Consider the following 10,747-nt stretch of genomic DNA (forward strand, 5'->3'; position numbering starts at 1 on the left):
CTATGTCGGGGTATTGACCAAGAAGGAGAGTGCTGCCTGCTGTGTCAGATATCCTATTTTCCACCATTACCTGATCAATTATAGGGTGTACATCCAATATTTATATTCTCTTTCTGCAGTCAGATTTATATTGATATTCATATTTATATTCCATTCTCCTGTAATTCATATTTAGATTATATTTGTTTTATTATTTATACTGCATCTTACGGAGCTGTAGCAAAATTTTGTTGCACTGTAAAGACTATTCTTATTCTTATTCTTACTGAGATGGTTGGGAATGAGTTTGACCACTGATGTGAGGCATCCAACAAGTGCTCTTTAAAAATTCTGCCTTCCCTCCTGCAATAGCCACCCTGAAAAAACAGAGATAGATGCATGCTACTGTTAACACCCTCCTCCCTTTGGTTGGAAATTGTCTGATTAGACGTATTTTTTAATCTATTTTATAATGTTGTCCTTTAAATGTTTTTATGAACCTGTCAAAGATAAACTGTCACTTATGACAGACAATAAAGTTTATTTAATCTATTTTATCTAACGCCACTGGGAACTCCTTTGAGACTACTGGAAAATGACTGGTGTGACTACCTCATGAAGGTGACTGAGAGGATGACAAGAATGTAAAAAATTGTCATCAAATCAAAATCTAAAATGCAGAGAATAATAAGAAATAAGGATGAACCACTGAATGAAAAAGTGTTAATTATGACTTAATAATTATGAGGTTCAAAGTGACTGTGAATTGTGACTTCCTAATTACGAATTGGGACTTTTAAGCTCATAGTTATGAATGAATGAAGTTATGAATTTCATAACCATGAGAAGAATATGACATACCACGTGATTCAGTTTATTTTTGAAGTATTGGAAATGGGTGTAAATAATACAGAAATATAGTATTTTAGATTTAGATTTGCTCAAAAGAACAACGTACAGAAGAAGATCAGGGCCACTGTCACTTGTTGTGACTTTTTTTCTCCAAATCCTGAGTTGTTTCTCAAAAATCTCAGTTGCAGCAGCAATGTACAAGCACTCAACAACATACATATATAACAAAAAAGAAAGAAAGAAAATTACAAAATACAGCACACTATATATAATACTTTACAAGAATGTGAAATAATTCAGTGAAGTCGGTGGGGAAAAAAATGAAATTGCCTTGAAATGAAATGGATGGATGGATTCAACGATAACCAAATAACCATGTGCAAAAAAAAATAAATAAAATAAATGATAAAAAATCAGTGTCATCAGTCATATACAGATGACGAGTTGTTCAGAATTTTGAGAAACATCTCACAATTCAGATAAAAGTCTGAACAACTAATTTTGTTTTCTTTCACAACGACCCTAATCCTCATGGAACCTTGGAAGATAGAAAAGGGGAATTGTCTGGGAGCCTTCGGCTTGGGTCGGGTCAACTCGGTCATAAACGAGTCAATAACCCGGAAGTGTAGTTTTGTTCAGTCAGGTGAAAAATGCCGTCACCAAACACTAGAAGCTGTGGCTTGTGGTAGGCACAGCTGGAGAACAGGAGACAGTATGTGCAGCGGGAGCCAGGGCAGGGCAGGGAAAGGACGTATTACTGTATAGTGTCACCGTGGACACACAAACCGCTGGCAGTGAAAGGTTTGGAGAGGCAGCCATGGCAGCCTGCTAACATTAGCAGCTGCTTGTATTTTATAACAGAGCAAAGTGGGAGAATAAAGCCAACTAACGGTGCGGGCAACATATGAGCCTCTGTGAACTGAAACAGAGATGTGCTCTGAATGTGTCACCGAGGAAAATTTAAGGGTGGCTCGAAGAGCTAACGTAAGCTCGCTATCCAGCTAGCCGGTCAGCCCTGCAGCTCGATGAGCCCCACTTTATTCAGGGATGAGAGTCGTATCCTGATAACTGCAAAGACGAGGTGAGTGAGTCTGCAACCGCGTTTTCGGTCGGGGCGGCTCCAGGTTTAATAAACGTTTAATAAAAGAGGCGTTCGCTGTTAGCCAGCTTGCTAACTGTAGGTCGGCATGACTAACGTTACTTCTCTGGCCATTTAAACATTACTCGTGGACCCTGGTGCTAGAAAATCAATGTAGCCTGGACAGAACCCGGGCCTTACCCCTGCTGCAATTAACGCGTCTTGGGCTTTAACAGATTTTTGACAGATGGCAGTTTTGACCACGCCGAATACCTTCAGAGAAGCACTTGAAGCCGTGTTTGATTTCAAACAACGGACAGCCTGCAATGTGGACACGTCAGCTGAAAGTAACTTAATAGCATGTGTTTGCCGCTAAGAGGCGTCACCTGTCGGTCCACTTTCTAAAGAGTCATCATGTGAGCCATTAGCTTCTTGATCACTGTCCGACGCCTCACTAAGTTCCTGCCGCAGGCTCTTCTGATCCTACCAGTCAGCTCCACGTATCCCGGCGGAGGGAGGAGGGATTCAGGAGCACAGTATCAACTGGTACAGTGTGTGTAAAGAAGCGCAACAAGTTCTCTGGCTCCCCTCTCACATTGGGCTTATCTTGTCGGCAAGTACTTGGTTGACAAGGAGGAATGACAGATCTGTAGGCTGCTGCGGGTAGGGTGTTGCTTTGTGTTTTCAGCACTTAACTTCTTGCTCTCCACATGATCTCTTGTTTGGAATGACCGATTCGCTTCGCTGCTTCAACTGATCATTCGGATGTTTCTTTCGATCCTATCTCATCTAATCTGCCTGGTCTAGCTTTGCCTTGTGCTACTGTTATATATTTTATTGTTTTGTGTTTTCAATTTAAAAACAATAGTTTTCATGTTGCCCACTTCCTTTCCAAATTTGAGTTTGAGAAACGTTCATTAACTTTAAAAAAAAACAAACTAAAAAATGAATGGTAATGACTAATGAACTAATGCATATATGTTCATTTTATTTTGATTTAATTGTAATGGAATATCTCTGAGATTTGGATTACTGGTTGGCCAACACTATAACACCTTTACATTTTGTTTTATATATTACAGGTGTAACTTTCCGTGCTTCATACATTTTAATACTCTGGGAAATCCTTATGTGTAACTGAAATCCTCTAAATAGTTTGGCAATAAAACAATTGACAGTAGTCGTGCCGTATGCTGTAGTGTTAGATTTTTCCACTTATTAGTCACCAACCAGCACAAGCGGCCCCAACTGTGTCCGCTTGTCACTAATCAAACTTATAACAGTAGAACAAATATGAATGGGAAGTTTGTCTGTTTGGGATGTGACAGTAATATGTAGATAAAAGTATGATGTGCATAGCATCAACAGCTGAGATAGTGCTCTTATGAGAGCAGATATCTGTCGCAGTGTTTGTTCCTGTAGTCAAACAATCCTCCTTACAAGATTATTGTGGGCCTATATTTATCAGCACTAATTGGTTTAGATGCTTCTAATGCTGAGGAGGTATTTTGGGGGAGTCAGTGTGACCTTCACCCTCCATGCATTTACTTATTTTAGTCAGTTTACTACAGAGAACAACTTCACTGTAAAACACACTGTGTTGACACTAAGTTGTTTTGGACTGGGCAGTGCTGTTTAAGCAGTTCAGTGTTTATTCTGCAGCCAATTTGTTCATGAGCACTTGGATATTGATTTATATCTCAGCTACTGACAGACACTTAACAGGAGACTAATTTAAAAGAATTACAAAAATACAAAACAAATTCAAAACTATTTTCCTCAGTCTATATGAACAAAAGGTGTCACAGATAAACATGACCTATTACTATGGTTTGAAAATGACAAAACAGAAAGTGGGCCTCAAGCCAAAGATTGGGCAATGTGTTCAATGTCCTACTAGTGAAAACCCCTTTAGTTCTTGTTGTTCTTCTTTTGTGAGGTTATTGAACCGTCTGGTCTATCCACAGCTTTGGATGAAGGGGGACTGTGAGGGACTTGCATTTCTTGAAGTAACTGATTGTGGATTTTGGGATGTATTGATAATTATTATCCTGTTATAGAAACCACCTCTTTTTCATCTTCACATCTTTCTTTAGAGACAGTGTGATGTTTGCTAATATTTGATTGAATCTCTTCTTCTGTTTACCAGTGTAATGTTCCCTGTGTCACTTACTGCAACACAAGCCCACAGCACGGCTGAGCCACAACATTATTCTCATGAAATTCTGCCCATTTTTTCCAAACCTAATTGCAGCCAAACACCACCTTAACTGATGATTAAATGGGCTGCACTTACATTGCACTTTCCTATAGTAGTGTCACTCAAAGTGCTTTCAATGTGTCTCATTCACCCATTTATACATACACTGGCAGTCATGCAAGGTACTTGCAGGCTATAGGGTTCTGTCTGGGATTCAGTGTGTTGCCTAAGGACACTTCTGCAAGTGGAACCACCAGGGATCGAATTGCCAACCCTGTGATCAGTGGAAAAGCCAAATATCTTTATGTGCCCTGTTTGTGTGATGCTTGTTCTATTTTCTCACCCACCTGTGCAAAACAAAATACTGCAGAATCTGAATATTTCATGTGTAACTTGCCATTTTGAAATCAGTTCATTGTCTTTTAACTTTATTTAAAAAAAAAAAAAAAAAATCATTCACGGTACCAGTTGATCAGCTGTACCGAAAATTCTATACCCAACTTGCATACTACTACGTAACTTGATTTATTGTGAAATTTACTGTATACATTTATTGTACTGATTGTTTGTTGTCCTGCTCTGTTTTCAGGATTATGGCTAAAGGATAACATCCACCGAGTCTCAGTCCTTCAACCCAAAGTGACCCCACCTTCCCCTTAGTTTTTTTATCTGCAGCCCTCTCTTCAAGCTTTTTTTTTTTTTTTTTTTAGTTCATTGGCTTGTCTCTAGGATTTCATGGAATGCATACATTCCAAAGTAACATCATGTAAATTCATTTTAAATCAGACCGTCCGTCTGACACCCTCCTGACCAAAGGACACGATGAAATAATTGCAGTATAACCGGATATTAAATCCTTGCCCATCTGAGATTTTAACCTCAGTCAGTAGCATTCTCACTCTGGTTCCATCACTTTTTCCCTACCAACCCCACCCATTTTCTAGTGTAATTGGGCCATGGTTCGCAAGAAAGGTTCTCTTATACTATGCGGTGCTTTCCTGTTTGTCACCTGGAATGCTTTGCTTCTACTTTATCTTTGGGGTCGCCCTCCTATTGGCCGCCTCGGAGAAGGTGGTGGAGCTGAACCAGGAGGAAAAGAGGAGTGGGGCGTGGGTAGAGGGAAAGGAGTCAACCTTGCCGGGGAGGTGATCCGGCTTGCAGAGGAGGTCGAGCTTCAGCTTGAGAACCAGAAAAAGCTACTTAAGCAGATTGAAAGTCACAGAGCAGTGTGGGCTCGACAGAAAGACGTTGGGAAAAGAGAAACGGATGACCTAAAAGAAGTGGAAGAGGTTGTTGCCCAGCCACTAAAAACTCTGCTTCCTCTCAAAAACTCAGTGGACCAAACTGAACAAAAACATACACAGAAGCCTGTTCAAACTGTGGCTCCAGGCTCAAATTTAGAAAAACATCGCACTACTGAAATAAAGGAAGATACCCTTGAGAACAATAAAATGACGACTTCTGCTTCTAGTCCAGAAGTTGTCATTCCTATTCTAGTTATTGCTTGTGACAGAGTGACAGTAAAGCGAAGCCTTGACAGACTGATACAATACCGCCCTTCTCCAGAACTATATCCAATCATTGTCAGCCAAGACTGTGGTCATGCAGAGACAGCTCGTGTGATTGGCTCATATGGAGATCAAGTGACACACATAAGCCAACCGGACCTGTCTGACATCAAAGTCCGGCCAGAGCACAGGAAGTTTCAGGGCTACTATAAAATTGCCCGGCATTACCGTTGGGCACTCAACCAAGTTTTCAACACGTTGTCCCATTCTAATGTGGTCATTGTGGAGGATGACCTCGAGGTGAGTGCTCTCAGGCATCTGCATTATTGTCATAACATTGCTGTAATTTATAAATGCATTATATGTACACCATTCACGCATTACATTTTAACCCACTGACAATTAAAGTGAATAACCCTGGTTATCTCATCATTGCACCTCTTAGTGGGTGGGATGTAATAGCCAGCTACAGCCTTAGTGCCCAAGTTCATTTGAGGTTGGCAGAGATATGGTGGAAAACAGTCATGTGATTGGACAAATCAAAATATCTTTGAACATACCTTTTTATAACTTCTTTTACAGGGAAGACTCTGGCTTTCAGAAAGGCAATTCCAAACCATATCTAAAACAGCATGACTGTTGTAGTCACTGCTGTCCTCAGGTGTAGAAGCAGAGAAAGTGTTAAGAAAGAGGCTGTTAAGAAAGTACTGACAAGAAGCAACAATCCAGAGCTTAACTGGAGAGCAGATATGTAGTTCAAAACCCTCACATATTGCAGCTCTTTAGTCTACTGCCGTGGTTGGAATTACAGTTGTCAGTGTGCTTTCTGCTGTAGTTTTGACAGACACCGCTGCCCCTCCCAATTTTATAACCCACAATTGTTAAACAACAACTAATATCATCTCCTAGTCAACATTACAGTTTGGAAACTTTGGTTGATAAAGCAGTTACAGGAATGTCAAAGCAACTTTGACCCACAGCTCGGGGTTGACGCTGTGCTCTGTTATTGCCAGTGCAGAGTTAACTCTTGGTTTACTTATTTAACAATTCTCCACTGGTTTCCTTTTTGGTTTTCGCTTTGTTCAACTCGGAGACTCTTTCTGTTTCTTTCAACTGGCTGCTCTCTCTTTAAGCATAATTGGTAAAATACACTTCAGTTCTTCAACCCCCATAAGTAGATCTTCATACCAACTTATGTTGAGCAACAATTTTTGCTCTTTCATAATAGCCTGAGTTTTGCTTTTGCGGATCCCTCCATTATTTCTATTAGAAGTAATATTATAAACACAATAACTGCTTTAAAGTGAGTCTGATGGGTCAAGAAGCACATGCAGGTGTAAAGTTTAAGGAAGAAAATTAAATTAGAACCCATTGTTGTTTGTAGACTAGATTCAGCTCTGGCCTTCTGTATTTACCACAATACTGTGTTCTCAGACATCTGATTTTAACTTGACTACACTACTGTTATCAACGACATAAATAAAGGCTTGAACTTAATAAAATAAGATATATTTTAATAAAGTGGAATCAGACTGGGTCATAAATAGAGACATAGAATATAGAATGATAATGCAACTGACAATCAACATTGTGTGTCTCACTACTGTGCATATTTCTCTGCTCATTTAGGTGGCACCAGATTTCTTTGAGTATTTCCGAGCTCTGCATCCGATCTTGCATTCTGACTCCACCCTGTGGTGTGTTTCTGCCTGGAATGACAACGGTAGAGACGCTTTGGTGGACCCATCCAAAGCTGAGCTGCTCTACAGAACAGACTTCTTCCCTGGTCTAGGCTGGATGCTGCTGAAAGAGATGTGGGAGGAGCTGGAGCCCAAATGGCCCTCGGCCTTCTGGGACGACTGGATGCGTCAACCGGAGCAGCGAAAGGACCGCTCTTGCATCCGCCCTGAAATCTCTCGGACTATCACATTTGGTCGGAAAGGTGTCAGTTTAGGTCAGTTCTTTGACCAGTACCTTCGTTACATTAAGCTAAACACTGAATTTGTGCCTTTTACCAAACAGGATTTGTCATATTTGTTAAAAGAGAAGTATGAAGAAAAGTTTATCAAAGAGGTTTATAGCGCCCCGTTGGTGAAGATTGAGGACCTCCAGCAAGGGGGTAGTTTAAGAGGTCCTGGACCATACAGGGTGCAGTATTCCAGCAGGGACAGTTTTAAAGTGTTCGCTCGAAATCTGGGGGTGATGGATGACTTAAAATCTGGAGTTCCTCGTACTGGTTATAGGGGCATAGTCAGCTTCCTGTACCGGGGACGAAGAGTTTTCTTGGCTCCACCAGAGGGCTGGACACAGTATGACATCAGCTGGAGTTAAGAGACTGATCCAGGGTGTACAGTATGAATGGTGTTGAAGAGGGAAGACGGCCTTATTCAGAGGGACACCCTCTCAAACCAAAGAATATGGCAGATACAGTGGTTAATGAAGAAGTTCAAATGGCACATCACTGGAGCTGGAAGGATTGTTTGCAAAGCTTTCAAAATATGGTGCTCATTCAGGATCAGCAAAGATTGCTCAAACAGACTTCACAGAAAGTTCATATGGAAAGCAAATCCCACCCTTAAACACTGTTTCAAAGCATCCATTGGCAATGTGCCTTGCTTTCTGGGCCCTTTTGTTTGATGTAAGTTTTTTTCTACCATTAACTGGACTTAACATCACATTTTCATGTTGCAGCAGCTGCTAAAACTATCACCAGTATTAGTGATAATAAATTGGAGGCTAAACACGAGGAAGAGTGATCATTTATAGAACACATTGAAGGTTATTGATAGAACCTGTTATAGTTTAGTCAAAAGAAAATGGGAAAACTCACCGTTTTAGGTGGTAAACAGTGACCATATTCAGTGCTGAGCAGTCATTTCCTCAAGTGATAGCCCTGGTGGATATTCTACAGCAGTGGTAAAGTGAGAAATATCTACAGAATAATCAGCGATATTAACTTCCTAAATGTTACAGACGATGTGATCTAATACTAAGACAATATGTCAGAGCCTTGCTTTGCTGCTTGGAACTCTCACATTCTGACTCTGACCCAATGGCTTCACTCTTCACCATTCCAATGGGGATTAAATTTGTATGAGGAATTATAAGATGAAACATGATTCTCTGAGAATATTTTTCACAGGACACGTAGCAAATGTGCATATAAGACTTGATCCTGCTGATTTTTCTTGATACAGTCAATTAGAAAAGTGGAGATAATGGTGCACTCTCAGAAAGTCCCTGGAGTCCGTGCTGTGCAACAGTGCAACTTATTATGCCCCTCACTCAGTTAGAGCATCAAGTCAACGTGGGCAAAGGCCTGTCTGTAGCTCTTAGTTGAAGGAAGAATGAAGTTTTCATGGCTAATTTCTTGCTCAAGCAGATATTGACATAACTAATTGAAAAATGTATTTGGTGATGTATCGGAGTAGCATGAGTATCTTGGCATTAACTCAAGTGTGATGGCTTAAGAGAAATGCTTTGCTAGAAGGAACACCATGTTAAAAATATTGTCAGAGTGTCACCAATCTGCTTTTCCGCAACACCCTTCTCTGTGGGTGAATTAGCTGTCGGAACGTGCTGAAGGAAGTCGTTAATATGAAGGATGAATCTACAGTATAATGGAATGTTGTTTTGAAATTATTTTTAGTCTCTTGAACTTAAAGTTCGAGGCAGTTTGAATAGCTGCACATGACAAACAGCTCAGTCTGAACCCCCGATGATGACTTGTCATTTCATGACATCAAAACTGGCGTGGTCAGCCTAGGTTTATTTAAAAACCCACAGTAGTTTTGGTGTATTATGTTTTTGTTACTACAAGAAGAAAGCTGAGGAATGGCTAGAGAAATGATTATCACTGTACTGTAATTAGCTTTGGGAGATTATCCACAAGATTGACTGATTCCCGTTTCTGTATGGTGATGTGTAAAACCACTGCCTGATGTGTTTATAACTTTAATACATTATAAATAAAATCAACTATTTTGATATTCATCCACCCGCAGATGGAGTCACTTTATTCCAAAAAATCTAAAATCTGAAAACTTAGAAAGCAAGGAAGACAGAATACCTGTCATTTGTTTATATTGTCTTGTGTTATTAAGCATGGAGCCTTCCTCACAGCCTTACAGGTAAACTGGTTCACGTATGTGATGCACAAATGGACAGTTCATACAAAGTAGTCCCTATCGCAGTTTATAAATTTAAACATACAGTAATATATATATATATATATATATATATATATATATATATATATATATAATATATAGTAATGCTTCTTCACACAGCACAGGTAAAGCACTCAGCTGCTGTGCTGTGCATCTTTATAGTTTATACACTTCTGATAAAAATAAATCCCTTCTAGGTATGATAGAATTAATTTGTGTTTGTTGTGCTATTGCAGCAGACACACAATTTCTATACATGCCCATTGCTGTCAGCCAGGTTTTCTAGTTTTAAATCATATTTTTGTCTTTGTGGGTGCTCTCCTGAATGACAAATAGACGAGGATTCACAGAAGTCCTTCAAAGATGGTTCTGGTTGAAGTACATGCCAGTGATTCAGTATTCATAGCTGTTCTGAGCCTTTTGGTCAGTACTCAATGGATACTTAAATCCAAAATAAGAAATAGCTCACTGGCTTGTTTAGAGGAAACCTTGAGTCACATTCAGTACAGTTTCATATGTATGTCAATAACTATCAGAATTGTTCCTAGACCTTGAAAGACACTAAATTATGTATATACACGCCAGTTAGGTATGTTTATGTTTACGGCAGTTGCCCGGCCACCACACTGTTGCACATGTTTGATGTAAAAAAAAAAAAAAAAGGAGAATATTTTAACCTGTGTATTATTTGAATAGCTTAATATTGAAATCAAAATGATTGTTTATAAATGGCACTAGGCTGAGTTTAATATGGAACCTAGGGAGTCCCTACTTAATCTCTCCATCAGCTTGGGGGTCTTTGGTCTGAAACACATTGACGCCCTGGTGTGAAGCATCAGTCCCATTTAAGTTTACTTGCATAGGTACATGCTGATACATGTTGAGAAAGTAGCAATCAGCTGACTAGGACAGAGCAGGGAGAAAACATACAGTTAGCCTGAGAGGCAAAACAAAGAACACT

At 39.8% G+C, this 10,747-nt stretch overlaps 1 protein-coding gene across 2 annotated transcripts; it reads left to right on the forward strand.

The window, feature by feature from the left end:
* The first annotated feature begins 1,453 nt into the window (after positions 1 to 1,453).
* Positions 1,454 to 9,610, forward strand: mgat1b (alpha-1,3-mannosyl-glycoprotein 2-beta-N-acetylglucosaminyltransferase b). Of its 2 annotated transcripts, none has more exons than XM_047605715.1 (3): positions 1,454 to 1,912; positions 4,699 to 5,917; positions 7,247 to 9,610. In XM_047605715.1, the coding sequence occupies exons 2-3, from the start codon at positions 5,066 to 5,068 to the stop codon at positions 7,946 to 7,948; spliced, it is 1,554 nt and encodes a 517-aa protein (XP_047461671.1). In that variant the 5' UTR covers positions 1,454 to 1,912; positions 4,699 to 5,065; the 3' UTR covers positions 7,949 to 9,610. The 2 variants fall into 2 exon arrangements, with proteins under 2 accessions (XP_047461671.1, XP_047461670.1); XM_047605714.1 differs by lacking the exon at positions 1,454 to 1,912 and adding an exon at positions 1,940 to 2,572.
* The last annotated feature ends 1,137 nt before the right edge of the window (positions 9,611 to 10,747 follow it).

Source organism: Mugil cephalus, chromosome 14, assembly GCF_022458985.1.
Source record: "Mugil cephalus isolate CIBA_MC_2020 chromosome 14, CIBA_Mcephalus_1.1, whole genome shotgun sequence".
NCBI classification, from domain to species: domain Eukaryota; kingdom Metazoa; phylum Chordata; class Actinopteri; order Mugiliformes; family Mugilidae; genus Mugil; species Mugil cephalus.

Excerpts from the sequence above, each read along its gene's own strand:
- mgat1b (XM_047605715.1), top strand. The coding sequence starts at position 5,066 with ATGGTTCGCAAGAAAGGTTCTCTTATACTATGCGGTGCTTTCCTGTTT. Across the intron at positions 5,918-7,246 it reads TTGTGGAGGATGACCTCGAG|GTGGCACCAGATTTCTTTGA; the intron begins GTGAGTGCTCTC and ends CTGCTCATTTAG.